The sequence below is a fragment of the Falco peregrinus genome, chromosome Z (genome assembly GCF_023634155.1).
Source record: "Falco peregrinus isolate bFalPer1 chromosome Z, bFalPer1.pri, whole genome shotgun sequence".
In the NCBI taxonomy this organism is placed as follows: Eukaryota; Metazoa; Chordata; class Aves; order Falconiformes; family Falconidae; genus Falco; species Falco peregrinus.
Genome location: NC_073739.1, coordinates 32,999,811 through 33,027,490, shown reverse-complemented (window position 1 = coordinate 33,027,490; position 27,680 = coordinate 32,999,811). Strand labels below are relative to the sequence as shown.

The 27,680-nt window shown below is 41.7% G+C and overlaps 1 protein-coding gene across 4 annotated transcripts; it reads right to left on the bottom strand.

Moving 5' to 3' along the window:
• Window positions 1–9,296: 9,296 nt before the first annotated feature.
• Window positions 9,297–27,563, bottom strand: FKTN (fukutin). Of its 4 annotated transcripts, XM_055791636.1 has the most exons (11): window positions 27,513–27,563; window positions 27,091–27,272; window positions 25,724–25,783; window positions 22,844–23,047; window positions 21,047–21,324; window positions 19,439–19,571; window positions 17,756–17,885; window positions 16,772–16,905; window positions 15,748–15,875; window positions 11,518–11,777; window positions 9,297–11,419 (listed from the first exon to the last, which is right to left on the bottom strand). In XM_055791636.1, exons 2-10 carry the CDS (start codon window positions 27,193–27,195, stop codon window positions 11,564–11,566), a joined length of 1,386 nt encoding a protein of 461 aa, XP_055647611.1. In that variant the 5' UTR covers window positions 27,196–27,272; window positions 27,513–27,563; the 3' UTR covers window positions 9,297–11,419; window positions 11,518–11,563. The 4 variants fall into 4 exon arrangements, with proteins under 4 accessions (XP_055647611.1, XP_013159727.1, XP_055647612.1 ...); XM_013304273.3 differs by lacking the exon at window positions 27,513–27,563 and having other exon boundaries at window positions 27,091–27,499; XM_055791637.1 differs by lacking the exon at window positions 27,513–27,563 and having other exon boundaries at window positions 11,522–11,777; window positions 27,091–27,499.
• Window positions 27,564–27,680: the final 117 nt, after the last annotated feature.

Below are 27,680 nucleotides of genomic sequence, written 5' to 3'. Positions count from 1 at the left end.
ACAAGAACAGGTAATGCTAAGTTTCTGGGCCATTCCTTGCCTTGCTCACAGGAGATGTGAGGACCATTATTCCTAGGTCAGAACACCTCTACTGTACAACAGGGAAGGGCAGGTCTGAGGAGGGCCAAGGGGCAGCAGATTGACTGGCTGACTTCAGTAGCTGCTGGTAATGAAATGGCCATAAAAGACCAGTAATGAAGAAGCTAATGGCCTCAGTGCATTGTCCTTTGGCAAGAGTTTGGTCTCAGCAGGAAAAAAACGGCACTTTTTCTAAACAAATGATTAATGCATTGGAGAGACATTGTTAACCCAGGTAAGTTGCTACAGCAAGCAGCCATGGAGTGCTAAGGGCATCAACATTGCAGGAAAGTCATCACAGACGGCTACAGGTAGCATGTGCCAAGGTCTGTGCTGGAGGTGGGCCCCAAGCTCCTTCAGTGGTGGTGTTCCTGTGTCCTCAGGTATGTTACATGTCTTAGTCTCACAGAGCAAAATGCCAAAGAACACTGCAAAGTCAGCTTTGACTCACAGCTAAAGGCCCTGCTGACATCCTTTTCCCTTTCTGTGCTAGGACTACGTGTCACAGAAATGCGCCTTTTCTTTCCAAGTGCAGAGCAGGACGCTGTGTCATCGGGCTGTAGAGGGGTAGAGGCTACAATACACTCCTGCAGAAGAAGGCAGCCCCTGGGACTGAGAAGGTATTCACTGATTAAAATGCCTCTTATTCTTACAAATAATGCACCAGAACCCACTGCATCCCCTTACCTCAGGGATACAGGAGTATAATCTGTGCTGGTATAACTCCCTCTTTGTGGACCAGAATGTGAGTTCAGACTGCAGGTGTGTGCTTGGTTTACTCCCTCTCCTGCTAAAAGTGTATCTGCTCTGGAATAAATGCTTGCATGCCGGTATAGCTACAGTCATAAGGGGTGTGCTTCAGAATACTACCTCTTATTTCATGGGCAGACAAGACCTGAGGATTTCTGTGCATTTCCTTTATCAATATGGATGGAAAGGAATGGGTAAAAATAAGTTTGCAAGGCATCCCTGTGTATAGATAAAGAAAAACAATTTTGCCAGGGGATAAGGCACCATATGTCTGGTCTGTCATGAAGGGCCCCCTCCCCCATGCCACAAATGTATCTTGGCTTCCCAAAACAAAATAATTAACTTTAAAAAAGAGCTCTAGCCTGGCTCTTGTCTTTACCCACTGTCACCTCTTTAATCTTCTCTCCCTTACCATGTTTGTTCAGAAATTCCTCTCTTTCAGTGCAGCTGGAAAGGTTGTTACTAACAGGCAACCAAGCCTGAATGCTGACAATGTGAGATGATTACAAGTGCCCAAAAAGCAAACACACAGATTTTTCAACAGAAGATGCTCCTGCTGCCCCAGCGGGCTTCTGAGATCCTGCTCCAGACACAGAGATAAACCAAGGCTAGCATCAACTCAAGAGGCCACAGGGTTCAACAGCAGCTGTGTGGAGGCTGCTATACTCAAGAGTTTTGATTTTTCTGACAGGAGGCAACTGGTTAAAAGCTGCTGTAATTATTTGCTTTATGTCAAGGAGGGCCACTTGGTTTGTCTTGGTTTTGAAGTGGCAGGAATAGAAATGGCTGAGCTGGTGAAAAGCAAAGAGGCTAAAGCACCACAACCATTCAAAGGGTGTAATTTTGGCCCTCCAGGTTACAAGCCCACTCTAAGGGCCAAAACCAAACCACAACAAAGTTGTCATAAAACTCCCTTGAGCAGGTTTTGAAACAGAATGAAAATCAACGGCACATGCCTTGCCATGTAGGGTGCAATTTCAAGTTTGCACACGACACCAGAGTGGGAGGACTGGTTGATTCATGCTGCCATCCAGAGGGACCTCAGCAGGCCAGAGAAATGGGCTGACAAGAACCTCATGAAGTTCTGCAAGGGGAAGTGTGGAGTCCTGCGTGTGGGGAGGAACCACTCCAGGCACCAGCATGACCTGATGGGGCCCTGGGAATACATGGCTGAGGCCTCGATGACTGGCATGAACACCAATGCTGAGCACAAGACAAGAGATGGGTGTTGGAGTGGCAAGCACAAGAGCACAAGTCTTCATCACAGGCTGCAAGGGGAATCTCTACTCCAGTGCCTAGAGCACCTCCTCTCCTTTGTGTCTGCAGAGTTGTTGCTCTCGCATAATCTCAGTGCTCTCACTGGTGGAGATTTTTTTTTTTTTCCGTCTTAATATGCTATCACAGACATTCTACCACTGTTGCTGATGGGCTCAGCCTTGGCCAGTGGCATGTCCATCTTGAAGCTGGCTGGCATTGGCTTTGCTGGACATGGGGGAAGCTTCTGGCATCTTCTCACAGAAGCCACATCTGTAGCCTCCCTGATACCAAAACCTTGCCATGCAAACTCCCTAAAGGGTGCAAGAACTTTCAACCCCAACATGCAAGAAGTCAGGCAAGAGAGGCAGGAGGCCAGCTCGGCTAAGTCAAGACCTCTTAGCCAACTAAAACACAAGAAGAAAATGCAGTGGAGGCAGGAATGCACGTCCTGAGGATATTACAGGCATATGGTCTGGCAGGCGTATGGTCTGGGAATGCAGGGAGGGGACCAGGAAAGCCAAGGCACAGCTGGAGCTGAATTTAGCTAGGGATGTCAAAAATAACAAGGGTTTCTTCAGGAACAACAAAGGAGGATGAAATAAACTACTCACCCCACAATAAGAGAAATGGGACACCTGGCTACAACTGACAAGGGGAAAGCTGAGGTACTCAAGAACATTTTGCATCAGTCTTCACCAGCAAGAGTTCAGCCACACTGTCCAATTCACGGAATGCAAAGGCAGGGACTGGGAGAATGAAGAACTGCCTGCTGTAGGAGATGATCAGTTTCTAGACTATTTAAGGAACCTGAAGGTGCACAAGTCCGTGGGGTACCTGGTGAGATGGGAAGAGGGGTCCAAGAAAGCTAGCTAATATTCAAGGATCACCTCCACCATTGTTCCTCAGGAATGATGTGTCCCAACAACGATGAAATCGGGCAAAAATGCCAGCAGGCCTGCCTGGATGAACAAGTTGCTCCTGGGCAAACCCAGACCCAGAAAGGAAACCTACAGAGGGTGGAAGCAAGGACAGACAGTGTAGGACATAGAGAACTGGTCCAAGCAGCCGGTGACCAGGCTAGGAAATAGAATGAAATCTGGCCAGGGATGTCAGGGGAAACACAAAAAGCTTCTCCAGAAGGAAATGGGAGACCTGGTTGCCCAGGACACGCTGAAGGTTGAGTTACTTGATGACTTTCTTGCCTCCATCTTCATCGGGAAGTGCTCCAGCCACACTGCCCAAATTGCAGAAGGCAAAGACGGGGACTGGGAGAATGAAGAACTGCTCACTGTAGGAGATCACGTTTGAGATCATCTAAGGAACCTGAAGGTGCACAAGGCCATGGGGGACCTGATGAGATGCATCCATGGGCCCTGAGGGAACTGGCAGATGAAGTGGCTAAGCCACTATCCATCACATTTGAAAAGTCACAGTGGATTTGTGAAGTTCCCAGTGACTGGAAAAGGGAAGCATCATCCCCATTTTTAAACAGGGAAATAAGGAAGACCTGGGGAACTACAGGCCAGTCAGTCTCACTTTTGTGCCTGGCAAGATCATGGAGCAGATCCTCCTGGGAACTATGCTACGGCATGTGGGAAACAAGGAGGTGATTGGTGACACCCAACGTGGCTTCACTAAGGGCAAATCATGCCTGACAAGTCTGGTGGCCTTCTACAGTGGGGTTACAGCACTGGTGGATAAGGGAAGAGCAACTGATGTCATCTACCTGGACTTGTGCAAAGTGTTTGACACTGTCCTACTCAACATCCTTGTCTCTAAACTAGATAGACAAGGATTTGATGGGTGGACTGCTCAGTGGATAAGGAATTGGCTGGATGACCGCACTCAAAGAGGTGTGGTCAATGGCTCAATGTCTGGGTGGAGACCAGTAATGAGTGGTGTCCCTCAGGGGTCTTTAGTGGGACCAGTATTATTTAACACCTTTATCAGCAACAGGGACAGTGGGATTGAATGCACCCTCAGCAAGTCTGCAGGTAATGCCAAGCTGTGTGTTGTGGTTGATACTCTAGATGGAAGGGGTGCCATCCAGAGGAACTTTAACAGGATCTAGAGGTGGGCCCGTGTGAACCTCATGAAGTTCAACAAGGCCAAGTGCAAGGTCTTACAGCTGTATCAGGGCAATCCCAAACACAGAAACAGGTTGGGCAATGAGTGAATTGAGAGCAGCACTGTGGAGAAGGACTAGGGGGTACTGGTGGTTGAAAAGCTGAACGTGAGCCATCAAAGTGCACTGGCAGCCCAGAGAGCCACCCATATCCAGGGCAGCATCAAAAGAAGCATGGCAGTAGGTCAAGGGAGGTGATCCTCAGTATTCTGCTCTGGTGAGACCCCACCTGGAGTACTGTGTGCAGCTCTGGGGCCCCCAGCATAAGAAGGACATGGACCTGTTGGACTGTGTTGCGGTTTAACCCCGGCTGGCAAGCAAGCACCGTGCTGCCGCTCGCTCACTCCCCCCGCAGTGGGATGGGGAGAGGATCGGGAGAGCACAAGTGAGAAAACTCGTGGGCTGAGATAAAGACAGTTTAATAGGTAAAGCAAAAGCTGTACACGCAAGCAGAGCACAACAAGGAATTCATTTACCGCTTCCCATGGGCAGGCAGGTGCTCGGCTATCTCCAGGAAAGCAGGGCTCCAGCTCGCATCGTTGTTACTTGGGAAGACAAACACCATCACTTTGAACATCCGCCTCTTCCTCCTTCTTCCCCCAGCTTATATACTCAGCATGATGTTGTGTCACGTGGAACATCCCTTCGGATAGTTTGGGTCAGTTGTCCCGGCTTTGTCCTCTCCCAGTTTCTTGTGCCCCTCCAGCCCTCTCGCTGGCAGAGCCCAAGAAACTGAGAAGTCCTTGACTGAGTATAAACCTCACCCAGCAACAACCAAAACCATCAGTGTGCTGCCAGCGTTGCTCTCACACCAAATCCAAAACACAGCGCTGCACCAGCTACTGAGAAGAAAACTAACTCTGTCCCAGCTGAAACCAGGACAGATGGCCATGAAGATGACCAGCGGGCTGGAGCACCTCTGCTATGAGGACAAGCTGAAAGAGTTGGGGTTGTTCAGCCTGGAGAAGAAAAGGCTCCAGGGAGACTTTCTATAAGGCCTTGCTATATATAAAGGAGACTTGCTATAAGACCTTCCAGTACTTGAAGGCAACCTACAGGAAGGATGGGGAGGGACGCTTTATCAGGGAGTTTAGTGATAGGACAAGGGGTAACAGTTTTAAAAGGAAAGAGGGTAGATGAGATATTTAGAAGAAATTCTTTACTGTGAGGGTGGTGAGACACTGGAACAGGTTGCCCAGAGAAGCTGTGGATGCCCCATCCCTGGGAGTGTTCCAGGCCAGGCTGGATGGGGCTTTGAGCAACATGGTCTAGTGGAAGGTGTCCCTGCCCATGGCAGGGGGGTTGGAACTACATCCTTTCAAATGCCGTTCTATGGCTCTGATTCTGTCATTTATCGGGAGGTGGGAGCTGGGGACTACATTTTCTTTAACCTTCCTCTTCTGAATAAAGGCTCAGGAGGGGACCACATCAATGTATATAAACACTTGAAGAAAGGGTGCAAAGACGAAGGAGTCACATTCTTCCCAGTGGTGCCCATTAACAGGACACGAGGCAATGGGCAAAATCTGAAACACAGGAGGTTCCTCCTGAACATCAGGAAACACTTTCATTGTGAGGGTGACAGAGCACTGGCACAGGTTGCTGAGACAGGCTGTGAAGTCTTCAAATGCCATCTGGACACCATCCTGGGCAACCAGCTATATGTGGTCCTGCTGGAGCATGGAGGTTGGACCAAATGATATCCAGAGGTCCCATCCAATCTACCACTCTGCAATTCTGGGATTTCATCTCAAGTTAGGGATCTATACCTACCTGTAACCTTTTACCCCAATGCTACCTGGCAAACCTGGACTTCCTGAAATAAGCACTATTAATCACTCTTATAACAGCAAATGGAACCTCTGAGAATAGCACCCCTATCCTACTAACACTATCCATATCTCTTGAGATAAAGATGTTCCACCAGGTCTCCCAGCAGGCTGAATTTTGTGGGTCAAATACTGTTCAGATGCCAAAAACCCACCCCCACACAAATACACACATATGTACACATGCAAACAAATAAAACCCCAAAAGTAAGAAAACAAAGAAATCAAAAGAAAACAACGAAGTAAGAAAACTGATTCCTAAACTTAATTGGGCCCTCTTCCAGGTAACAGCAAGAAGACATGCAATCATACCGTTTCTTCCAGACACATACTGACCAACCACATTCTTGAAGGCCTCCAGGGGTAGAAATACTATGCCCTTCTCCAAACTATTACCCTCTCCTTAAATTCCCAAAACTTTCCCTACAGTCCAGTCTGATCTTCCTTGGTGAAACTTAAGCTTCTTCATTCTTGCGTTATGAAGCATGTGAAGAGGATGGGGTGCCTGACACACCCTTCTCAGCATAAAGAACCCCAGTTATTCCAACATTTCCTTGTAGGCGGTTTCTTATTGTCTACTGTTTTCCTCTCAGTACTCCCCAACTGGTCTGCCACCTTAACAGGTAAGAGTCTGCACTGGTCTCTGAACACCCCCTGAAATGCTGGACATAGTCACACAAGTTATGTTTCACTCTTCCTGCAAATGCCAACACTCTACATCCCACTGGATTTCCTTTGGTCACAACACCATCCTACGTTACTATGTACTCAGCTTGTTATCAACTGTAGTGCTAAATTGTGTTCTGTTTCAGAACTGATGTCGTTACCTTTGCACAGAGAGTACTGTGCCAGGCGTATCACTGCTCCAGTGCCCCTGCAGTCTGAAATACAGGTACATGTACCCACTAGCATTCCAGCTGATTACTGAGGATAAAAGGTATTCGGAAATTTTAGGTCTAGAAGAGAAACATTATGAGGACACAGTATGATCTGCGAAGCACCAGGCATGACATTTCACCTAGTAAATTCTGGATAAAATATGTGACTTCTCTTTTAAGCTACAGGAAAGATTTATTTCAGGAAAACAGGCACAACTACAACAGTTAGTTTCCCTCCTTTAAGAACAAAACTTTCATTGTCCCTTTTTCCAAGGGGAAGGCTCTCACCCACACCCCTTAATTACAGCAGTGACTGGGATCCGTAAGGCTCGCTCAAGCTCCTAACTCACATGCTCTGCTGCTGACTAAATCAATAGGACGTTTATGTGTAAAACGAGCCTCAGTAGAGAACTCACCATCAGGCAATCTAATGCTATTAAGCAAGATTATAAGCTGATGTAAATCAGCTGCTGGTGCCTGTTTACCAAAACAGAGGATGTAGGTCTTAAATACAAGTGCTAGAGAGTCTTTTATGTGCTGGCATGCAGTTTCCCAAGTTCCTGCATTTTGTTCAGCAACACCTAGTGTGACAGAATTGCATGAAGAGAATGAAAAACCTAAATAGCGAAGTAACTGCCCCTAAATTCCTTGAAATGCTGTGTTAACTTGGAGAATTCTGCCAATGAGTAATAAAGGACAGAACCAAGTTCCTGCAAGCCGTTGCACCGTGACAAGCCAGTCCTCGGAGGGAAGGAAGGTACCTGCACTATTACACAGAAGTTACCCCTTCAATGTTCATCTGTCCGAAACAAACAATTCCAACTAACGGTGCATTGCAGAGTCAGTTTTTTTCTCGACAGACTTTAAGACTTATGCAAGGGGAGAGAGTTCTAAAGCAGCAAAGGATGAAAACTGTTTACCCCAGGAACCAGCATCACCCAGACTCTGTTTCAAGGGAAAAGACATAATAAAATCAGCTACTTCTTTTTCATTTGGACAGCCAGGAAAGACTCAGCCATATTTTCAGGACTCCCTCTTATCTGTATCATCACAGTTTTGTCTACCTTCTATTTCTGACTTCTAAAGAAGAGTGAGGTGGAATATACACAGGCCTTTCTTCTATCAGAAAATTCCTTCCGGCCGGATCAAAACCATTAGCATCTCCCTTAGATGCTCACTATGCTGTGCAGTCAAGCATCATCTGTTCTGTGCAGGAATTACACGATTGTTCTACATCCTCAATTTGGCTCAGACATATCCTTCAGAAGAGCTCCGTTGCACTCTTGCTGGAAACAATCACACTCCGCAAGTGTTCAGGATGCTGCAGTTTCTTATCATTTCCACAGTGGGGTGGCAGCTGACCATCGCTTCCAGTATGAATTCTAGTATTTGTTTCTAGAAATAAAACCCTTCTTAAGCTCATACAGAAGATTCTAATTTCCATTCTGTAAAAGCAGAATGTTACTGAAAACTGCTACAGAATCACGTAAAACAGGAACTCCATCGAGCTGGAAGACAGATTAACTACAGTCAATCCTTAAATACAGTCAGTGTCTTGGCTGGTATTCGTCTGATGTGTTCTCAAAAACCTCCAAAGTCAAAGGCTTTACACATTTCCACATGTAAAATACTCCAGTATTCTACGCAAGTGACCTCAATTTGCCTTCCTCCCATTTACTTCTATTTCCTACATCCCTTCCTTTTTGTAACCATCTCTTAAAGCTTTTTAAAACGGCTCTTTATTGACCCTTCTCATCAGGCAACCCTCTTTCTTCAGTCTTTCTTTGCGGTTATTGCAGAGCTTTGAACATCTTGCAACCCTCTTCTCAGCTCACGGGCAATCCTTGAATAGGCTCTGGTTATCTTTAACAGTTACACATTTGTAATGCGCTTTGCTTGCTACATAAAAGTCAAGGTATTTTGCAAGTTGTTGCTTAAGACCTTAAATGTATACCATTAAAGAGAATTTAGAAATTGTTGTCCTCTCCAAAGCACCTTCAAAATGAAGGTAATGAGTAACTTAGGAAGGCAACACAGAATTAAGAATCCATTTCAGATGAGGTGATTCAGAACCAAACAGAAAACAAACGCCTAAATCTGGGTGTTTCCACGTGGAATGGTAAGGCTTCAGCCTCACGGCATGCCTTGAAGAGCATCCGCTTCACAATGTTTACACTGCTCCTCGGGACACAATTCTACAAGCTAAAAATCTGCGGTCAGGGCTCTGCAGAAAGCATGACAGGAGACATGCAGAAGTGCAATGTGTTTGTGTAACTGCAGGATCCTTTTCTCTACATATGGGCACCTTCTTTATTCCAAGTGTCTTTGTTGTGTCCAAGTATCTTTATTAAAAAATAAAAGCTCAATACAGACAGTCAATAAGCAGTGTAACAGTTCACAATTTTATTCTCTGCGTTATGGCATGGTAACTACAATGAAGTGTGTTCAATGCTACTGAAGATGACAAAACAAAGGATGAAAAAACATCTTGAGTTGCAAATTAGATGCTCCTTTTAATCAGTGTTAAACACACACATGTATGCTCTGAAGAGAAAATACTTTAAACTGAAGAATAACTTACAGGTATAATGAATGATTTAAGACATCCTACCTTTCAGGGACATGCATTTTTTTCCATTAGTCTTCCCATCTACAAATACAAAGTAAAAAATTTGACAGGATTATAATTTTCTGATAGAATCTTTTCTTTCACTCTTAAAACATCTATCACATTTGAAAAAGTTACACGCTTATTGTATATTATTAAACAAAGAAGCTCACAACAATGGAGTTCTGAACACAAAAATCATAAGGACACTGGCTTTTTTCATTTTAAGGAAAAAAATACAAAAAATTCTACCTGAGAAATTATCTCGTATGATGTAATGTTTACCAAGTAAATGGCATTAGCAGGACTTTACATCTCTCTCTTCCTAAATAGGCAAACCTAACAAAGTTACCATATGAATTGAAGAGCTAGCATGACAAGTTGTTGCCAGAAGCTAAATAATTTACTCCAGTGCTTCCGTGGCAGGACACCACTGGAACTGACAGGATTGGCAGGAAAAAGCGTGCAGCACACTCCAGGACAAAAATAGCAGGGAAGCCCCGGTGTGCACCTGGAATGATACAGTAGTACAACTGCCACATGGCAGTAGCTATTTCATGTCTCCAGAACTTCACACATTTGAATACAGGGCCAAAAACTGCAGATCAACGGAACACAAACCACAGGCTCAACCTTTACCCAGTGAAAGTTGGAAAAGCTGCAACCCCCAGATAGCCTTTCTGCTTTAGCAAGGAAAGAATGGATACCACTTTGCTGCAAGTAAACATAAGCTCAATCCAGTACCTTGACACCGGTTCACAAATACTCCTGGGTCTGTACCATATATTACAGTTGTAATTCACTAGCAGCTCTAGTACCCTTGTCTTCCCTGCACAAAAAGACTGGAACAAACTTGGGACACGCACACTTGTATGAAAGCTACTATCCCCCTCCAAAATACTGATGGAGAATACTTAATTCATTGACCAAACGCACAAGCAGAAAAAGGAGGAGAGAGCTGTCAGGCTTCCACTTTTTTCCTGTCCAAAGCCTAATGTTACACTAACACTTCACTTGCAATAATGCTACTGCAAATTTGATGGAACAGTTGGTATTTGTAAACACTTCTGCTTACACTTAAAGAGCTGCAATTCTCTGAGATCTCTGTTCTGCAAGCCCATGTTAAACAGAAAACTATGAATATCCCCGTTTCTATCTACCTGTAAAAAAGCAAGGATAGCTATAATTTTTTAAAATCTAGTCAAAACTTTTACATGGAGAACACACTAACTGGGACATCAAAGCCAGTATGTTTATTTTTTCATAGGAAAAATATCCCTGCAGCATATACCTCTGTGTTCTTAATAAAGAAACAAAAGAAAAAAAAACAACCCACAGATAACATCCCCTGTCACAATTGCATGCAGTGGTTAGTTCACGAAAAACCCAACGGTTATTGGAAGATGTCCAGTGTGGACAGCTGCTCCTTCGATTCACTTAGTATGACACCGTTACCCACTACTTCCTGCGTGTAAAGCAGGTGAGTCATACAGGTCCTGTGTAATAGAAATATTCCACTGCCAAGAGCAACCTGCTGTATATCGTATGGAAGTATCAGTCTCAAATCAAACACATTTGAGGTACTCATAGGTGTTTAAAAGCTGAATATTCACAGGACCTCCTCTGAAAAAAGAGGAACTTCTCTGGGATTTTTTCCATCCTATCCCTCTCTTAAGCTTGAGAAGTGAACAGTCCCAAGGCTTTCATGATCCTAGGAAAGTCAAAGCCAGCTGGCCACTTTTACATTTGAACAGTCAACTGCCCATAAGTTTAATGCAACATTTCTTCTCTACTCTCTTTGTGCAGCTTTCCTTTCAGATTTCCTTCTCTTCAGTTGCCTTTGATCTTTTCCTTCAACTACCTGGAAAATGCATGATGAAGGTGAAAAAAACACCTGTTAAGCAAAAAAAGATAAATTACTCATTAAGAAACAGATGAGAAATTACAAAAGGAACGTATCTTGATGCCTTTGGGAAATAGGAAATTACAAACCGACAGTTTCAAGGGTATCAGGTATGCCCTATTAGCAGTCAGGTGGTCAGTAGATTTGAATGACATCATCCCATTCATCGACAGGCCAGACACCATTGTATTGCACATTGGATGGCGAGCTCTTCCAGTCCCACGTCTTCACAGGAACCTTCCAGTCTGGGCCATAGTTGGCTTCAACATACTGAAGGGTTTCACAGGGCACATGTACCTTGAGTTCAACAAATTCAGTCCAACACAGAGTAAACTTTGGAAAGAGATACCTGTGTCATAACAAAAGAACACAGTCACCGGCAAAGACTGAAATACACCTCCAAATAAGTTCATGGATAAAGCAAACAACTGCAGTGAGTGGCCATGTTACACCTGCAATAATTTTTTCTTATTTCTTAACTTCCTATCTATGAAATATTATTTCCATACTGGACAAGGGTCGTGTTATGAACAGTAACTGGTTAACATTTGCCACATGTTCTTTGGAAGGAGCATTTCTAATTCTTTGCTGCTTATTCCCGTATCATTCTGCCATCCATAGGAAATCACTGAGGCCCTATCTCTCTACTTTCCACTTACAAATTGGACATAACAGTTACCTTATTTAGAAGGGTCTCAAGAGGTTGCTACATGTTATCAAAATCTCCCCTACAAATAAAAGCAGCATTAAATACTTTATTATGAGTCAGGCCTTTTTTAAAAACAACTTTTTACCTTTCTTCAATCTTACCAAAGCAAGCAGGAAATTGCCCTTCAGTACCCATGTTCAAACATGGTGCCAGACTTGGAACAGCTGAGAAGAATTATGATACAGCTGCCACCTTGTACTTTCTGAAACCTTCTTGGCCCATTCAAACTTTAAAATTAATTCATTCTACCAAACTGATCTTGTTCTGCAGAAGGGCCAGCATACACCCCATCTATAAGTACGCTTACACCAGTGTAAGTTGACAGGTAAATGTCACAGTTTGATCAGAATAACATCACATAGAGCTCAGTGTCAGAGACAATGTGTTAAACAAGTAAACATGAAAGCCTATGTACTACTCCTGCAGAGGATCACTCCCACTGCTGTAGCTGTGAAGTCTTCCACAAGAAAAAAAGTGATCTTAAAATTCCTTTTCATTGGTTAAAATGAAACCATACGCACTTAAGATTTTTGAAAAAGAAGTTTAAAATATTTGTGCATTTGCACAAATTAGAAAATTTGCATGTTCCTCTAAGCATAAAGTTAATTTTCTAAGTGCTGAGCAAACAGAATCAGAAGTAAAACAACCTTGCTTTTATCCATGAAATGGAAGGAAAGAAAAAAAAGAGATCAAGAACTTTTGGATATATACCCGAGGACTACCAGTTAGCTCTGAACTACACCGAAAAGCAAAAAAATGCCAGGTACCAAGGGGAAAACAAGGTAATCAAACTTTAATAGTAGATCTATAAGCATCAAATAGCTATTTAGCTGTTATTAACCTAGAAAATCATCTATCAGAACTGCAGTGGGCATGCATATGCAACAGCTATTGGCAAACCACTGAAATAATATATCCTCCAGAAAGTGCACTATGAATAATAACTTAATGAGAACAAACAGGTAATTTAACTAAACTAATCTTCAAATTAAAAAGTTAGCTGGACATTTCATCAAAACAATCATTTAACTATTATTAAAATCAAACATTTACATTCACTGATGAAAAAACTAGCTTTCTTCACATACTGGAATCCCTGCTCACCATTTGCTCTTCCAAGCTGGAATAAGGCTCTGTACTCTTGTACACATACACTGCTCACCATTTTTTCCTCCAATTCATCAATCTTTGGACATACGAGTACTGAAAACATTTTAGGCTTACACAAAGTCCTCTAGGTGAAGAGCCTCCAGAATTAACTCATTTTAAGGACTAAAGCATACAGTATAGATTTGATTCCCAGATTCAGTTTCGGAAATACTTATTCTCTGCTGAAGGATGAAACTGTTCAGCATTGATTTTGTAAACAAATAGAAGGTCTCGATTGCTGTAACTCTAAGACAAAATAAGGAGGATGAACATGCTTGCTTGTGTCTGCAAAGTTGAGAAAGTATTTGTGTACATGAAAATGCAAACCATACAGCCAGACTTGTAAGGTTTAGAAACCAGCTCTCCAACAAAACAGAAACTAAATATGACTAATGAAAAATATTTTACAGACTAAACGAAAAACACTTTCATTCTTCGTACTTTTATTTAGCAAGACGTAAAGAAAGTATGTCTGTGCCAATATTTAGTTTTCTGAAGAAAATGTCCTCTACTCTTCATTTTTAAAAACATAAAAATACCTGGGAATTGAACTCCCGCCCTTATCTGTGATGATCTAGTAGCAACCAGTATCTCTTCTGATACCTCAGAAACAGCTGGTGAGATTTCTTGAAAATTGTTAAAGTTGATTTAGGACTCAGCATGATCAATCATTCACTTCTCTTTTGACTGACCTCCCCCACTTCCCTAAGAATTTTGAAAGGCCTGAAGACCAAGCAAAGCTGAGGGTCGTTCTGGTGCTTCAGGTACTCAGATCAAGCATGCTGAACCATCACACCTCACAACTAAAAAGCTGTGATCTTTCTTCTCTTTCTAAGGAAGTATTTGGAATAATACATATCTGGAATTATTGGGCTAAGCATTCTGAACAGTCATGTTCTGTCAGGGCTCAGTGCATTTATAATGGTAAACAAGCAGTTTTCTGTATGGATTGAGTAAAGTAAACTATGCCTAAGAAACACTTGTTCAGAATTAGAGGCATCCTTATGCCACTATGCCTAAGCAAATTAGTTCTTATTGAACTAGAAAGCCATGTTTGTAAATTTTGGAAAAAATTATCACCAAAAATGAGTATGAAGCCACAAGGAAAGGAAAGTGTTTTATGAAAGATGGAGTTCCAGAAGAGCTGGAATATCCTAGGATACAGGAGCTGGAGCATAGCACAGGTTCACATCTACCTTCTATCCTCATACATCGGACCAGTCACATCAAAGGAGGAAAAAAACCCAGCTCTCAAGTACCCAAGTCTGATTCTGCAATGGAATTTTGAAAGAGCATGTCAACTCCACTGGCATGGAAACAGGTATTGCAATTTAGAAAGGAATTTATTGGTCAGCTTCCTCCTCAGGATGCATCACACAAAACCCTCCAAAATCTTGTATGGAAAAGCAGACATCAAGCCTGCTTCAGAAAACTATGAAATTGTTGCTGTATTCTAAGAAAAATACTCTGCAGCACAGCACATTTTCTGTGGGAATATTCTGAGAGTTCTTCCTTTAGTCTATTTCTATGTGTGCCTTTTGATTCTGGTCATCAAAATATCTTCCCCAACCTTTGTTTATCATTTCAGAACAAAGACAACTAAGACAAGGACTCAGACATTATCACCATTTGGATGGCAGTGCTCATCAAATTCCCATTAGCTAAATATAAGTAAATACAGTTCAGGCAAAATATGAAAGCTGATGAAATCCTATAGAAGTCAACGAGGTTTTCAATTAGTCTGCAATTATCTCTTTCTGAGTTAAGGTGGATGTTGGTAAGAAACAAATCTAATTATCACAACCTATATTCAGTTTGGTGAGTAGATTAGGAAGCTATTGTATTTATTTCCTGATTTAATACTGAAAGGTATGAAGCAAAAAATGTAGGGTACTATTTAAAATTCCATTTTCAGTACATGAACAACAACAAGGTCTGCAGTAGTCATCTGCATTGCTGTCACAAGATTACAGTCAATAAAGTATTCCAAATCACTACCAAAAAATATGAAACTATGAGGTTTACTTTGCAAGGACAGTTGAGGCTTTCTGCCATAACACTCCAACATCAAGACTGATGCCTAAGGATTCATTTTTTACTGGAAAATTAGTTTCTGCAACAAACAGAATTTTTACAGACTTCTTTCTCAGCTTAGCTCTTTATTTAACTCAGAGCTTGTCACAGTCCAGATAAGATCTGCTTGACACATGACATGCTAGCATTGCTTTTGACTTCACAAGATAATCGACATTTGACAAGCCCAGCACCCCTCTAGCAAGGCATAGCACTTTTCTCTTTCTACTCTGGTCTCAAAGTGCAAAATCTTCATTGATTCTCCTCTGGTAACTGCCTTTCCTACAACAAGCACAGACTTTGCCAGGTAACAAACATACAGAATGCCAACACTAAACACTAACTTGTTTAATTCCTTTCCTATTAGAGCTACAAATGCAATTCATACTTAAATTTCTTGCCCGATTTGGCCTGAGTTCCTCCATTCCATATGTGGTCATCCTCTTCATAGAAGAAAAAAATATCAAGTTTCACATCATCTTCTCCCTGGAAAGAGAGTTCCAAGCTGTCTTCTACCTGCAAGACAAAAATACACACTGTATATGCTCTTAAAAATACAAAGCTACTTATGTCAGCAGGTTTCAGAAAACAAGTTTATTTTGGCCAGGTATGCAGAGTGACTCCTAGCTGAAGAAAACACACTAACACTATGATTTTTTTTTGATTTTTTTTAATGCCTTGAGAATACTGGAAGTTTTCTGGACCTCAGTGGGACTACATTCTCTTTTCTCCCTTTAGCCTGAAAAGCTTCAGCACCACCTCCTTGTCCTCTGCCACAAGCAAAATAATAAATGAACACGGTAGGTACGTGTCTTCATTTAACATGCTTCCTCTATGACAAAACACTTGCTAGCACCAGTAATGATATATCACTTGAACTGTGGCTGAACTTTCATATTCCTGTAATTTTGTTTCTTTTCTCCATCCTTCTACAGCCTGCACTCTGAAAAAGCTAAATAAAGATCCACATAAACAAGCCCAGAGCCCTCCTCAAGCCATCCTTCCCTTTCTGCTAGTTCTACATACAGGACTACAGATAATCTCAGAGCTATCACCAATCCTCCCGTATGATGAGGCCCATCCAATCTGAAAGACTAAATTCAACCTGATTCTTAAGTTTCCCTGGCACCACTGACACAGATTAGACCCCTTTGAAACTTATTGAAAACTTCTGAGGTGGAATTTGCGCTCCCCAAACAGGGCCAAAGTTATTAAGAAGGGTGTTTTCTCACATGCTGTCCAACAGAACACACAAAAATCATCAGGATTATACGTTTAGGTAAAACCCTAAGGAGTAAATGTCTGCCAAGGAGACTTCAGATACCCACATCTACATAGCTGTTCTGCAGCTGCACTCAAACTTAGGAATCTAGAGAAAGACACATGAATTAAATTGTTCATTATCTATGTACCTTGCCAAATTTGTGCTTCAGTGGTAACCCTGCCTTCTGAAAGGCTGGAATGATATCTGCTTTGTAGTCCCTTATAAAGACTCCCAAATCCACATCTTTGCTGTGAGGAATGACATTGCACTGTCTGTACCAGCCTGAGAAGAAAAAAAAAAAGGGAAAAAACAAATCCATTCAGAACAAGAAGTGGGACATCTGTTTGTTTCATTAAAGCAGCCTTTAGTAACTGTTCATTCAGAAAATTATATTCCCCAAGACTAAACAAATACAAGTCAAATGCACACACACATGAGTTTTCCCAACCTATTTCAATAATAAAAAAGAATTATATAATAATAATATATAATACTATTTATATAATAATATAAATATACATAATGATATAAATATATATGTAATAAATACATAAAATGTATAATAAAAATAATAAAAAGTAATAAAAGAATTTTCACCAATGGTAAGATACTTTTTCCATCCTCAGCAGAATTAAGAACTCGCTGTAGCTACACTAATAGGTTGAAATTTTATTAAAAGGATGTGATCTAAAATAAACAAATACATGTAAACTATATTTTAAAAGTCAGTAATAAGCACCAAACTGCATGGGAAGGAAATCAGGTGTGAGTCTATACACGGACAGCAGAAATATGTGCCCATCACTGTGTTTTCCAATTAGCATTTCAGTAAATTCCAGTTCACACAATTTAGGGAACTTCTCATTGCTTTCTAAGCAGTGATCAGTTCAACACAGGTAACTGCTAACTTTAAATGCTTCAGTGGAAATTTGCTCAGCATCTCCAAGGCTCAGGTTTCTGAAGAAAAAATGATTTTGACAGGAGCAAAAAGACCTATTTCAACACAGCTAATGCCACATTATTACCTTCCAACCCACTATATTTAACCTCAGCTGACATTAGAAGCAATAGAGGATTAGATGTTTAGAATTTCAGATGAGTTTAAAAATAGAACATAACACAAATGTTTTACCAAGGCATGTTCCACTGCTCAGCCAGAACTTTACCCCTAAGTTATTCAGTGTCAGGGCAGCCAGATGGAGCAAGGATTTTGCTTTTTTTCTGAATTCCACTGCATCAAGGGAGGCATCATCAGGATACAGCTGGAAGGCAAAGGAAGAGTAAGCAAGCTATTATCAGACAGTAAACTTTTCCCTTCATTTTTCAGTGTCCTAAGAAAAGATGACCTTTAAAAATTTACTTAAGTAATATCTGGGCAGTATCTGTTCTCAGAGATACACCCCTGTCTGAGTACATGCACTAGAATGAGAAGTTAAAATTTAAACTCTTAAACATCAACCCCCAGTTTTTCCAAACCAGCAGAATGCAAAGTCACAGTAAGACAGAATAAGCATATATGTATTAGGCACTGATTCCCAGCACTTGGCAACAATACAGATGAAGCCTCACAAGTCCAGGGGGAAAACAGGGACAGCACCAGTTACTTCCAGCACACTAGTTTATCTGGCGCCATCAAGTGTCACAACTAGATGCTGACAACTTCTGCCACAGAGTAGAAACAAAATGAACAAAAAATGCCCACCCTCCCGCTGCAACTGTGGGAAGATCTTGCATTTAATGCAAAGCCAAAAATAAGTCTGGGCAAACGTCACCAAATCAAACACAGGAACAACGCACTACTCAGCTTCACAACTGCTTTCATCAAGAGATCTTGGGCAACAGACATTTTGAATGAATACTTAACTTTTTAAAACACATGCCAGCTGCTAATTTCAGTACTAAAGCTCAAAGTTCAATATACCTTCTGAGGCACATCTTCTCTCCCTGTGGCAATTACTGCCTGGAGGTTTCAGAGTTGAAGTGGGGCTTTTGTTAGAGTTGAAGTGTACTTTACAAGCGAGGTGACTATACACACAGGTACCCCTGGGTATAGTAACCCTCTTACTACACATATGGGAGATATGATGGTCTTCCCTTCACTGAATATTCCCTTCCACAAGACCTCAAATGTCTGAAGAATGGAACCTCTAGTACCCCCTTTTCCCTCCTTCCATGAAATCAGAGATAGCTCAGACTCAGTGACCTGATTCTAACTCCACAGTCTTAACTGTGCTAACTCTTGGTCCTCTTCAAGTTAGGACAAAATGCTCTCCATACTGCAGCAGAAAGTTTTCTACTCCTGCTAAATCAGGTAGCAATATCCTAAAAATAATGCTTTAAATAGTAGTGAAAATATTAGCTTACATGGTCAAAAAGCAATGAAGTAAGTCATTTCAAAATGAACTAGAAACATGGAACTGCAGCGCACAGTTCAAAGAATATAAAGTGAAGTATTACTCAGAACTTAGAGAATTGCCACAAGGAAAACTTTCAACCACAAAATCTTAGTCTTATTTACAAGGAATCTATTTAACAGTAACAACGTGTGAGAACTACGGACATGTTGGTTACCGCTTCAAAATTTTTGAAAACGGAAAAAAATGCACTCACGAGTGAAAAAGACAACACCATGACTTTCAGTTGAAGTTTTAGTTTTATTACCACCTACTAAACTCTGTGGATCAAGTCTCAGAGGTTGTATGTAGCTTTATGTATGCAAACAGTCTTATCTAGGTAAAAAGCAGTGAATTGTTTGTAGGTTTGGGTCAATCAGTGAACACACACATCTCAGAGACACTAAGTGATTACCACTAACCTGAAAGAAAGCCCGAGCTTCTCTGTACCTACATTCAAGAAATCTAGAGTGTGACATCTCCTCTAGAAAACTGGATGGATTTTTTGGAATTTGAACTTTTATGTCATCAATGGAAACAAGCAGAAGTTCTGGCCTGCAGGGGAAGAAAAGTGATAACATTACCCCATTCAATTCCTTTACAAACCACAAGCCACTTTTTCCTCTAGCCTAGGTTAAAATCTTAATGTGCACTACTGGCAGTGATTCCTCTGTCCAAATGTACCCAAAACTGATAATAAAAGATGGTTCAAGATGCATCAAGATGCAACAAGAGCTTCAACAAATTCCCCATACATTGCAAAATTTTGTTTAAAAAGAAATTCTATGCCTGTAAGTGCTCACAGTTAGTTTGTCAGATCACCGACTCCTTTACTCACTCATGACTTGCATTGAATTTTTTCACAGCTGTTGTTCAGTACATTTGAAAATTCAGGCTATTTATTTAGTTGTCTTAAGTATGGGATGCACTTAAGAACCAAATTTACCCTGTACTTTGAGGCTATCTGCATTTAAAATTTAATAACTGTTCAACCTTCACAACGAGTATGATACAGTTGACTTCAAATGTTTAGCCACATAACCAGTACAGATTCCATGTTTTAAAAGGAAGAAAGAATGGTGTAAATTTTAAGGAAAAAGTTAAACACATTATTCTGACCTGTGAAATGTTCAGCTGTTTTGCTCTGATTAATGGCACATACACATACCCTACAGGATCACTGTTCTCAAAGCCAAGTGGTATGTGCTTGGCTTTGAAATTAGTGACAAGATCTGCCATGATCTGTATTTCCTGAAATAACTGCTACTGGAAGCACTGTAGGAACAGGAAGACATTTACAGTAACTTCACCAATTTAATGCAAAGTTTAAGAAAAAGACTGTGAACAAGTAACATCACCAATTCAAACATTTATGCAGGAAAGGAGTCCCCTCACCACATTAAGAGCATGGGTTAGCTGCAATGGTTGACACATGTCTTTGTGGTACAAATGTCACTTCTCTTTATTCATGTTCTTTGACACCGATTATTTTTACCGTTACTGAATGGATTTCTGTTGTTCACCCTTCTCATTTAATGTTCCATACCTGTATTCAACTTCTGGACACATACCATTACAGAAAGAACACCAAATAGCTATCCACTAGTACTAAATAACCTTGCCACTTCTACTTTACCCCTGTGTTGATAACACAGATGGCTATCAACAGATTTCAAACTTCTAAATACATTAATGGTAAGCCACTGCCTCCAGCAGTAGGACCCCTGGTACACTCAACCTCACACATGATTTCTTTGACTTCTCTCATCTTTCTGCCTGCTTCAACCTGGCTACACAGCAATCTCCTCTAAAATGTAGCTCTTAGTTTATGAATGGTAGGAAGCTCTTGTCTTCAGGTAAACAGAACTGGATTTACCTTCATACCTTAGTTTACCTGCACTTTGAGGGCTGAACCATATGTGAGCTAAATTTTGCAACCTGACTTGAGAAAGAAAATTATTTTATATTCAGGAAAAATAAATTATTTTGGAAGTGTCATTATGGCTTTTTCCCTCCTGTTTTTAACTCACTTTTCATATGCTCCAGGGTAGCGACCAAAGTGGAGTTTCCGGAAAGGCACAAACTTTCTGTCCATATGTTGCCTGAGTCTCAGAGGGCCATGCCAGAGGTAATTACCACTCCTCTCATAGAACACCACCAGGTGAATAGCATGAGATGCCAGTTTAAATATGTAGTGCAACGGAATTTCAATCCCAGACAGGTCATCCATCCCATCCAAGCGGGGGTCCTTGTTTATAATCTTTAGCCATTGGAACCCCATTTTCTCAGCAGTTCTAAAAAGACCCACCTAAAAATGAGAAAGAGGGAGAAGTAGAAAGACAGACAGAGAGAGAAACTAAAGATTAGAGGAACAAAAATTGAATGCTAAATACTTACTATTAACTGACACCATTCCATATTTTCATTTTCTAATCAGACTTCAGCACAAACTGCTCAAAAATTTCTAAGACCTTAAAGCTCAGCAACTACAAGCAATTCCAACCAATGTATTTCTTTGTCTTAAATTTTGTCCCTGAAACTATTCAATAAAGCAACAAATAAATAAATGTTGTAAATCATGCTTGGAATAAGTCTGCTCCTTGCAATAGCACCATTCTCTGCATCCTCAAACTGTTCTCTGAAGTTGTTCTTGTGCTGAACTTGGCATTTTTAAGTCATTGAATAAAGATACCACCAATACAAAAATGATTACTGCAAAATCTTCTTTTATGATGTACATAATTATTTGTTTAAATCTCATCAAATACTGAACACTGCACTAAGTAATAGGCTTTTCTATTTCCATAGAAAAAGGGAATGAAATTGTGTCTGATAAAAAAAGAACCAATCGGCATTTGAAGACCCTTTCTTGAACTTTCTTGAACTACCCTCCTTGAACAGTTTTATACAGGCATATCAGCTTTTCCTCTGGATGCTGCAGATATTATCAATGAAACAGAAAGGAATGGGGAGACGGATTTATATTAGTGTGCTGCCACACAACCTTATTCTCAGTTTCTTTAATCCCTTTACAGCTATGGGTAAAACAAAGGCCTGACCAGCTCCAGAGTACCACCACTCTTCACTTGAGCGGGACTCCTTCAGTAAAACAGTCACAGACCATTGTAATGACTCCTGCTTTTTCTGGAAAAAAAAAAAAAAAAAAAAGAAGAAGAAAAAAGCTGTTCACCACTGGTATCTTTAGTCTGTATAAATTGATCTAATAAATATTTCCAGATCACTCTTCATACTGATGAAATAACCTTGGATTCCATTTTGTCCTTCATCACATGCTATATGTCTATTTTAAACACATACATTTAAAAATCTCAGAGCACCAAAGAAAAGCAGAGATATCAATACACTAAGTGACAAAATAAGATGGTGCTAAGTACAAGGCTGTACTAAAAGAAATGTAAACCAGCAGACTATGATAATATTTCCAGCCTTGTCACATCAACATCTGCATTTCCTCCTCGGTTGATCCTCAAACTCGAGATTTATTATGGCTGTATCTATATTATAGGCTTAAGGTTTTTCTTCTTCCTAACAGACTACTTTCTTTTTCCTTTTTGGCCTCTTACTACAAGTGTTTATGAATATCACAAACAGCTTCTGAAGACTTTTAGTTATCTGTAAATTACTCTTCATGTATCCAGGCCTGGATACCTTTTACTTTAAAAAAAAGTTTCTTCTACCAGTACCTTTACAAGAGTTCCACAAAATCAATTCATAGGCCTTGATACAAACATAAAGCACTACATCACAAAATAATAGAACAGCTGAATGTACAATACACAAATGTGAACTGAAGAAAAGACCCTTACTTCGTGTTTCCATGTTTTGTCCAGTAGTGCAAACGTAGTAAAGTCTCTTGGAGCACAAAAGTACTTGCATTCTGGATTAGGGCCATCAGGAGAACTTCTGATCTGTTCAATGTCTTTATCAACCAGTCCCAGAATCAAAGGATCAATCAAATACACTGGTATATTGTGACTGGCTATTAAGCCTAGGAACTTCCTAACCACGTGCTGTTTGACATAGGATGAAATTGTAAGTTAGAAACACCATCTTTAAGTGTACAAAGGTTAACACATTAAAAAACTTTGACAGAAGGAAAAAAACCCAACCCACCAACAGAAGGAAATCTTATCTCCCAATACATTTTCTGAGTGTGTACTCTTATCTCTGGAGTGCTAGACTTGAGAATGGACTGTAGGCTAAACTCTAGATTCTTCCCAGCTCTAGACTGAGCTGGAGAGCACTTGAATAAACCAGAGATTGTAGGATGAGATTGTAGCTGAGGGAGCTGGCTGGTGTCATTCGAAGGCTGCTCTGCATTATCTTGAAAGGCCACGGTGAGCAGGAGCTGTTCTTCAAGTATGAGAAAGGCCAAATCTCATGCCGTCTTCAAAAAGGAAGATCTGGGGAACTCTGATCACCTTCATTTCAGTCCCCAGGAAGCTTCTGGAGTGAAAGTCCCTGGAAAGTCACATCCAAGCGCATGATGCACAGGATGTGACTGGGAAAGTCAGCCAAAGGCAAACTGCACCTAATCACATTGACTGCCTTTGCAGAAGTCTATGGGCACCATGAAAGCTATGGACACTGTTCATACCTTGACTTCAGCAAGGCTTTTGACCCACTCCTGAACAGTATCCCCAAACCTCAGGCATGAGACCTGCTGTATACGAAGGGTGACTCAGTGAGAAGGTGGGAAGTGAATGCTATCCAGTCTTTGGATGCTAGTGTACCCAAGGTACTCAACCATGGCAACAATATATAGAAAGGTTAAAAGAAGGTCCTGTACCTAATGAGAGGATTTATTAACTTCACTCAGTGGAGAATTTTAATCAAGTACATTTAAATGTCCATGGCACACAGAAGCCATTTACAGCACTCACACCCACCCTGCTATTAAAAATGTAGCTGATGTATTTAACTGTAACAGTTACATTTAATGACTTAAGAGTACTGTTCTAATCAGAAAAAAATACTTGCTTAGACCAGCACTGTCAGGCTTTATGTTTGTTACATCTCAAGATTTCTAGAAGAGGTGTGATACAGAACAATGGCCCAATGCCCAAGGTACCCATCCAGCAAGCCAACTGTGGCTTTCGAACTGAAGCTCCAACCTTTCTCCTGTCCAGCTGCTAAGACTGTTCAAACAGACTCCACATGCCAACCTCCAATTCTGGTACGGGGCTTTGGCTTCAGAGAGATTTAAAAATGTGAAGACAGAATGTGGATCCACAAACAGAACTTAGGCAGCAGCACTAAGAAACAGGCAGAAACAAGGCCACCCTGTTAGCGATTTCGGCTATATGAAGCTGAAACCTGTGATGTACTAGCATTATTTCTGTAACTAAAACTAGCAGATCAGACTGATAAACAGGAAGCAAATCTATGCAAAAATATCAGCTTCCCCCTCCTCCACCACTTCTCCAGGGAAACAGAAGCTTTTAGTTGAAATGTATAATAATTGGTAGAATGACACGGCAATAATGTCAAGCGGCTAACAAAAAGGCATTCAAAAATGGAGTATTTTGGACCCATCACATAGGAATTCTGAAGAAACCTTGCAGGGCAACAGATCTCTGGTAGGACCATGGAGCATTCTGCTTTGTTACTAATGATCTCATAAGATGAAGTTAAAAATTAATGAGAACTCTGTCCACAGACTGGCAGATTGGAAGCCCACTGTGACCATGTCACCTAACTAGTAGGTCACTCCAAAGGATGCCACCTCCAGGAACAGTGAGACGTTCCTGGAGCAAGTATGCAGTGCACAGAGCAGTTGGTTTTAATTATTCCCAAGTACAGCCCCTAATCAGAGCACCTTTCCTCTTGCTCAGCAGAAACAAGGCATTTAAATGGCTAATGTTGCTAAGCAGAAACATTATCAAATTGCATCCAAAGCAAAAGGTAGCTAGGTCTCAGCACACTGTTCTCTTTAACCATCTGTGCTCTTTTTCTGGTGGGAAATCTGTCATCAAGAGACTTCTGTCAAAGTGTTTCCAAAGAAATGCTAACTACAACTACCATAACCGACCTTCTGATTCCCTGAGGCCAACATGATGTTTTGCTTGAGCTCAATCCTGCAAACCTTAAACAAGACACAACAAAAAACCTTCCTATTTCAAGTACGGAATGCCACTCCTAACACTGGTCCTGAACACTGGAATACAGCAACTGGTGACTGCTGAAATGTAACATTTTCCTGCTTGTTAAGAGCTCTGACCCAGCATAAGCAAGTAACACAAAACACAGAGCAGCAGGTTAACAACTGGAGCGAGCAAAGGGGTATTCTATGACCTGAGATCTGCAGTTGATTCTTTAATCACATCACTATCAAACAAGCTGCATGTCAAATACACCAATCTTTTCAATATTTGGTCTGCAAGAATACAAAAGCCTGGAGAAGAACTTCTGTATCAGAAAGAACAAGTTTGGCTTTAAAAACATTAGCAGCACTACTAAGGACTGCACAGGCAAAGGCTGCTAAGCTGTAACCACTGCTCAATTCCATTTAAAACTAATGTTTTGAAACGCTTAGTAACTTCTCTCAGCGAAGAAAGTATCTTTTAGTCCTTAATATTAGAAAATCCCAGTAAAGAGGCAAGATAACTGGACCCAGAGTTTGCAATTCCGTGTTAGTTCTCCAAGACTGGCAGAAGAACTGTATTAACCCATGATGTTGTACGTACCCATCTAGTGCTGTCCTGGCCTGACTGGCTTCCTCTGACTTTGGAAAAAACTGCTCCATTCTATCAAAAGAAAAGAAGGAGAGGGAGAAATAAAAATTCAAGTAAGTTTCAGCTGAATCCCTGCTTAGGATATCTTAACAGGACATTTAAGGGCATTTATCCAGGTAGCACTTTATAGTTATGGCTGTGGTTATGCCCTTGGTCACTCAGCTACAGTACTGAATGTGAAACTGTAGCACACTAAACCAGAGCAGTTATTTAGAAGGACAACACAAGCCTTGGGGACTTCCAGACATGCAAAGACTGCATGATCAGGCTTCAGGTTTCTAAGTCAATATGCCAGTCAATGTAAAATAGGAAGATGACAAACACAGACACTGTTAGGTAAATAACCACCGAGGAAAGACAGGAGGACTGTGCTTCTGTCTTTCTGGATGTGATCCCAGAGGATTAAATTTTAAATGGAGTATATTCATATGATAAAGCCAAGGCAGTTAATGGCTATGCTTTCAGCTTTTCAAAAGTATGAAGAATTTTTCATTCATCACCTTGTTTATAATCAGAAACTATGAAAAAGAAGTCAAAGATCACGATACCATGTAGTGCTAAGACTGCCTGCATTTATTAAGAACGTCCTCAACAAAAGAATACAAACTTAGGAAACATGATGCTTATGTGGGTTTTCTGTAAAAATAAAATTAGTTCCTTTGCTGAATATTCATTGCAACTGTAAACAATGAAGTCATCAAAAAAACAGAGTATTTCATTTATAGTAACATGTACCTCTTTTTTGGCTACAGAAGATCACACTTGGCTAAACTTTTCATGGGTGGTATAAAAGCAGGATTTAATCAGTAACATCTAGAAAATTATAAACACTGAATCACAAAGCACTAAGACATCTGCAGAAAAAGCTGAGTTTTCTTTTGAAAACACCACTGTTGAAAAACCTGCAATCAATAAATGCCGTGTTCCTTGTTTCTTCAGAAGAGCATGAAGACAGCACTGGATTTGACTTCACTTTCAACAGAAGTCACTTAACAAGAGTAGGAAGGCTTGGGAATACTAAGTCTTGGTGGCTCAAACCTGCAGCTGAGAACACCAAGCGGCATCCTATTAATTACAGAATGAGATGCCTCTGGCTGACATAGTAACTTGAGCATCAGACTGACTACTGAAACCTGATTGTACCTCTGCCACCACAAATGTGCGCAGGCTACTGATGCACTTCATGTCAACATCATAGGAATTTCTAGCTAAATGAGGGAAATTTGGGGGTGTCATTAATGCTGCTGAAGGACTCTGAAAAGAATAAGCATTACACTAGGTCATGCCACAAAAGCCAGCCTGTGCAACACAGGTCTCACCTTCTGCGATAGGTAGAACTTGTAATAGTACAACTGGAATAGGAGGAAAACGAGGCTGGTCAGAGAAAGGAGCGCCAGGACCACGTTCTTATTGATTTTCTGCATTAGTCTTCGGGGCGCTCTCGATCACCGCCTGGGAGCAGCGCGGCGCAGCTCATCTTTCCCGGCTTCCCAGCTCCTTCCTGCGGGCCGGCAGAAGAGAACGGGGCGCTGAGTAGGCCGCACCGGCAGCCGCCACGGGCCCGAGCCCTGCGCCGCAGCGGCCTACAGGAGCCCGACGAGCCCGCAGCAGGGGCTCAGCTAGGGGGGGCCCTGGGGACGGCAACCCGCAACGCTGCGCCTCGCCCGGCCCTCCCCGCTCCCTCCCCGGGGCCGCGGCCGGCTTCCCCCACCACCACCACCGGGGCCGCATCCGCCCTCACCGCGCGACAGCTCCCTGCCGTAAAGCGCCGTTCGCCGTCGTACGCGCATGCGCGGTGGGGAGGCAGCCCGCCGGATCTGCGCCCAGGCCAGCCGGCCACCGCGGGCCTCCCGGCCCCGCCCCACCGGGACACCCAGCACCCCCTCAGCACCTCCACGACCGGGGACCG

What these genes read in the sequence shown, in the direction of transcription:
- FKTN (XM_055791636.1), bottom strand. Translation starts at nt 27,195, where the DNA reads ATGCAGAAAATCAATAAGAACGTGGTCCTGGCGCTCCTTTCTCTGACC. An exon ending in AGTTCTACCTATCGCAGAAG is followed by an intron (nt 25,784 to 27,090) that starts GTGAGACCTGTG and finishes TTCTTTTGATAG; the next exon opens with AATGGAGCAGTTTTTTCCAA. An exon ending in GCCAGGACAGCACTAGATGG is followed by an intron (nt 23,048 to 25,723) that starts GTACGTACAACA and finishes TATGTCAAACAG; the next exon opens with CACGTGGTTAGGAAGTTCCT.